Here is a 5,566-nt window from a genome sequence, read left to right as displayed (position 1 = left end):
TTTTTTTTTATTATGATGAAAATGGCTCAGTGACAACACGGCGGCTAGCACCGTTAGCCGTTAGCTTAGCCGTGGCTGCCTTTTCTATCCCGTGATGGAGGATTGTGAACATGGCGCCCTCCAAAACAAACGACTAGGCGTCTGGCTGCGTTTGGCTTTTTTTGTGACGGCGAATGGAGCTTCAGGTAGACCCGAAATACTACTAGTTGTCGCTTTGTTTGTGAGTCTTGTCTGGGTTTGCTGACAAGTTAGCTAGCTTGGGTTTTACCAATCAACAAGCTAAGGTAAGCTACAGTTCACTAGCATCGCTAATATAAATTAACTAACCACGACAGCCTGTCTTCCCATCAACCATTCATTTTACGTGCTTTTGTGGGTTATGTACTTGCATTAAATAGATAATAAATTGCAAACTGTCTGGTTTGAGGTATTTAGTGCATGTCAAATCAGTAATTCTGTCTCGACACGCGTTGGTTTGGACGTTAGCTTAGCCTGCTGCTAGCTAAACTCAGCTTCTTGAATGGCAATGCCTGTGGCCTTTTACGGCTAACCTCTTTGTTGCCAAATCTACGGTTGATGTTTAAAGGTCTCATATTATGCTAATTTTCAGGGTCATATATGTATTTAGGCTTCCTACAAAAACATATTTACGTATTTTCAAGTTCAAAAGCTACATTTTCTCATACATCTGGATATACCTGTCCTCGCCCTCTGCTTGAACTCTGCTTGTTTTAACACCTGTCACTTTAAGCCCAGTCTGCTCTGATTGGTCAGCATTTCCAGAGGTCTCTGCTCTGTCACGTCATTGCAGCCGGGGAAGGACTGTAGTGGCACGTTTTACGTGTATATAGTATGATTGTGACACAACCATACTGAAGTACTGACAGCCCGTTTGGGCCCCTGATACTGTTGCCAGTGTGGTTGCTAGCTGGCTAACAGTGAATGGCGGAGATTCATGGTTAACATCTTTGGACAGCACGGCATCTTTAAAAACTGTACGGAGCCCCCCAGAAAGAGCCAGGTCCAAGTCTGTGCTGACAGTTTGCAAATTGGTGTCCACAGATATATACTAATGCACCGTCTGTACTAATGCACCGTCTGCACCGTCTGTGTTTCCGACAACGGCACTGCCGACTGTTACGTCCCGGTGTTGGCATCCGCTACAGCAGTGGTTCCCAAACTTTTTCGGCTGAAGACCCAAAAGAGAAATTTGGTGTCTCCCCGGGACCCACATTTACAAAAATACACCATGAATCAATGTAACATCTACATTAAACTATGGACAAAAGCTGAACAAACCTTGAATTTAAATGAAGTAAATTTATTCCATTGTAAAAATGAACAAAAATCAGAAAAGGTCTCTATTCTCCTTTCTGTGTCTCACCCCTTTCTCAACTCATGTTCGCCAATTCACATAAGGTTGATATGCATGTTACTCTCTGCCAATTGGCGACCCAATAAAACGGGTCTGCGACCCATTTTGGGTCCCGACCCTAAGTTTGGGAAACATTGCTCTACAGGAAACTACAGCCACACGTTACACCGCTTAATGTAAGCTGTCAGCATTTTAACCATTGTGTTTTACTCCAGCTACTAGCTAACGGTAACATAGCGTCCCGTGTAGCGATGCTTTTGGGGAAAAAAGAGCCGAAGGCACCAAAATAACGCACCAACATTTTACTTGTTATCCGGTCTTGTTACTACTGGTTACGCTGGAACCTTTGCCGTATTGGCGCCGCGTTTCGGTACCCAACCCTAACCACTACGTCTCTAGACGGTATATTTTGCCCGTTTACTGCAGCTAAACACATTGTTTGTGTTGATTTTTGCTTCATATTCAGGTATTGTCGGGTGATTTGCACATTTGCTGTCAAAACCAGATATGTTTCTTGCATTTCTTCTTTTTTCACCCAAACCATAGTCAGTTCATACTCTCATGATTTAAAAATGTGAAGAGGAACATCTTCCCTCAACATCCTCCACGTCCTCTCATGCCACAAAGTGCACTAAAGCCAAGCCTCCTCCTTTTTTTGTCTAAAAATGCCCCAAGCGTCATTATGGTTAGCTTTTGGCTGTGATTTATGAAAGTGACATCTTAAGTTTCACGGATGGTTAAGAGGAGGACCGCGTAAAATTGGATTTGAGGATGTACGGGAAAGGCCAGGCCTGTACGCCACAGTGAAGAGGCAGCAGGTATTATTCAGAGCCTTTGAAGGTCTAAGACTTCTCCTTGTCGTAGTCTCTCTGACATTTTCCGAGTATTCATCAGCATCGCGGTATTTGTTTACGTGTCACTGAGGGAAACAGCCTGTGATGAATGTGGCAACGAGGCATGATAAAAATATTTTTGACATGTGATGGTCCTTATATAAAAATAGATTCCTAATATTTATATAATATAGTATAATATTATAATATTTCAAGATAGAAAATGCCCAATATTTCATAATGTTGTAATGTTTATTGAACTACGTTCATCCGACAGCTTTTGCTTTATTGCTTTCTGTTTCTTTGTTTCTGCAAAAGCTCATTGAGCATTGGATACAATAAAAACTATTGAGGACATATTTTCCTTTGACATTGACGCGGTATTAAACAAGATCGCTGCAGTTGACAGAAACAAGCTACAGTGGAAGTTAATAATTAATAAAGGATAATTGTCCAGCTTGTATTTACGTTCATGAAAGTGCTCGTTTTGCTTCTGACAGACTCAGATTAATTATAATAAGTTATAATAAGTTTCTGACAACATTATGGAAAGGATTTCTAAGGAGGTTGACCTTTCTGTTAAAGACTAAGATCTATTTTTTATATATATATATAAATATATGTGTGTATATTTTAAGTAAATATACAGTATTGGATAGGACATTGTTATTCTAAATGTATGCCTGTTTTGTAGCTTTATGTTGATTTGACGTCAAACACCTAGCGTCTGAAGAGTGATCACAACAAATATGTCAGTACATTAAAGCCAACGCGCCTTTCCCAAGTACTTGGGAACTACTTTTATTACTCTTATACAAAGAATTTCAAACTATTATGATTGCACGTAAACCTCGGCTCAAACATCTCAATCATGTTGTTATTGAGCAGTTTGTGTTACATAGTATATAAAAAGGATTCGGTTGTTTTTGAGGAGGTTGCTGAACTAACTCTTGCACAACAGGAAGATTAAAAAATGAAACTTTACTGCTACTACAACTAGTAGTTGTATCTATCACGGACACTGTTACCAGTGTTTCCCACAGGTTGAGGATTTACTTGAGGTTGGTGGCTCAGGATGTGACGACGCAGCACATAATGACTGATGATTCAGTAAAAACTACTCAAACAAATGTTAAAATACCTGATTCCCCAGAGCCCAAATAGGCTATACTGTATGTAACTTAACCTTAATACTATGATCCATACAGACAGTTACGGTTTATTAAAAGTCTCAACACTGTCACTGTAGATCTTTGTTTTTAAAGTGTTTTATTCCGTGTTTTGGGGATGTAAACAATTCAAGTCAACTTTATTTATAGCATCGAATCATAACAAGAGTTATCTCAAGACACTTTACAGATAGAGTAGGTCTAGACCACACTCTATAACTTACAAAGACCCAACAGTTCCAGTAATTCCCCCAAGAGCAAGCAACTAGTGCGACAGTGGCGAGGAGAAAACGCCCTATTAAGGAATAGTTAGTAGTTTTCAATTTCCCCGCGGGAGTCATCTCAAGAGGACCAATAGAGAGAAGTCTAAGTCTAAGTCACATTTGCATTTCTGGGACATGGATGCACAAAGATTGAAAGAGAGAGGAGAGCGGGGTCCTGTGTGTCGAAGGGAATCCTCCGGCAGTCTAAACACTGTTTTGTTGTTTACTGGAGCTACATGTCCTTGTTGCGTTCATTACGATCGGATCTGAAGATTTCTGTCATTCAAACAACTCTTGACTTGTAGTTTTAAAACCTTTACAGCCTAATTAATAAAATCTCAGGTTTATCCGGGCCCAAATTCATAAAAAACATGGATTCAGGCACGGAGAACGGCAACCGAAGGCTCAGTTAGCAACGGTTAGCTCTGTTTGCGGTCAGCTCCATTATAAAGATATGGAGTGGGGGAGGCTGCCCGGGACAGGGGTAACAAGGAGACTCTGATAAAAGAGGCTCAGGGAGCTTTTCAGAGCCGTGTGGCCACGGCATTTCTGCGGTTTGTAAACACAGTGAATCCCAAGACAAGACCACCAGCAGCGTGCTACTAGCCTGGAGTACAGCAAGCACGCTGTCATGCACGCGGAGCGCCGACATCACAAGGAGGAAGGGCCGGAGGCCGCTGTATAAAACACAACGTAATTCAGATTTAATGTACCTGGGCGGTGCACCCAGTAGAACCTATGTATAGGAAACACAGGTTAATATTAAGGCCTAAACCCCAGCTGTCATCACTAGAAACAGTACCACTGGTACTCTTTAACTTGTAGTACTGCTGCTATTAGACATGTAGCCTCTCTTAAGTTCTGTTTTTGCTTGTAATTCGGTACCACAACTCAACTACACTTAAACCTACTTTAATTCACAAAACAAAATAAAAATACATCTGGTTCAAGGTTCAAGGAGTCTTTATTATACCCGAGGGGCAATTTGTTGTGCAGCAGCATCTGACACACAGGTTATACAAGACCACAGCCATACATCTAGAAACAAAATTAATACAAATACAGACCACACCTCGCATTGAATGTGAATCTGCTGATTTGTTTTCTTTTTCTTTGGTTTCCCCACAGTTGAGATGAATAAGGAAGTCATGTCACGTGTGGTGAAGAAGAGGCAGGCGGACCCCAAGGTGGTCCAGTACGTGTGGGCGGCCATCGAGGTCGTCCGCAACCAGAAACAAATCGCAAACATGGACAGGATCTCCAAGTAAGTCCTCGACAAGACGGATATGATGTCCTGGGTCTTACATGGCATGTCTGTAAACGTCTGTAAGGGTTGGTTCATCTGCACGTTGTCTGTTGACTACAGTTTACACCTGTTAAAGGATACCTTTCATACAGGGTTAGTTCAACTAAATCAAAAAACGTAGTTTTCCACCGATCACGCCATGCAGGTTGCTCTAATTTCATCGGCCATGATTTTAAAATACACGTTCCTTAAGCATTATTTAATCAGCCGAATACGGATGAGTTGAATGGGATTTTATTAAGTTCACAGCACTGAAAAGGGACATTTAGTCACTGGAAACTGTTGTCATGGTGACTACTTTCACATTTTTGTTGTACAACAAAGTGACAGGAGATACAGAAAAGAGTGAGAGGGGTGATAGACTTGTGAGATTTTTTCAACGTTTGAGTAAATGGCGTACGTCTAGGCCCACGTATCCACGGTGATGGACATTTATGAGTATAAGAGGTGAAAATTCAATGTCCTTTTTATAAGGAGTTGTGTTTGGGAGGATCTTTAACCTCCTTTTTAAGGGTTTCGGCTACTCACGTGTCCTTAAGCAAGGTATTCCCTAGCAGCTCCCTCTTTAGAGAGTTTCAGTCTTTTTTTAAATCGGCACGGTGATGACGGGGGGGGGGGGG

At 41.4% G+C, this 5,566-nt stretch overlaps 1 protein-coding gene across 1 annotated transcript in view; it reads left to right on the top strand.

The window, feature by feature from the left end:
- The first annotated feature begins 58 nt into the window (after positions 1-58).
- The window catches only part of zmynd11 (zinc finger, MYND-type containing 11), a 28,390-nt gene continuing 22,882 nt past the window's right edge, over positions 59-5,566 (top strand). The window contains exons 1-2 of the mRNA XM_034887388.1: positions 59-284; positions 4,769-4,904. Coding sequence (XP_034743279.1) covers positions 4,774-4,904 — 131 coding nt within the window. The 5' untranslated portion in view covers positions 59-284; positions 4,769-4,773. The remainder of the gene's footprint in view (positions 285-4,768; positions 4,905-5,566) is intronic.

Source organism: Etheostoma cragini, chromosome 12, assembly GCF_013103735.1.
Source record: "Etheostoma cragini isolate CJK2018 chromosome 12, CSU_Ecrag_1.0, whole genome shotgun sequence".
NCBI classification, from domain to species: Eukaryota; Metazoa; Chordata; class Actinopteri; order Perciformes; family Percidae; genus Etheostoma; species Etheostoma cragini.
The sequence above is the reverse complement of the archived record's forward strand: the minus strand, read 5'-3'. Positions and strand labels throughout refer to the sequence as shown.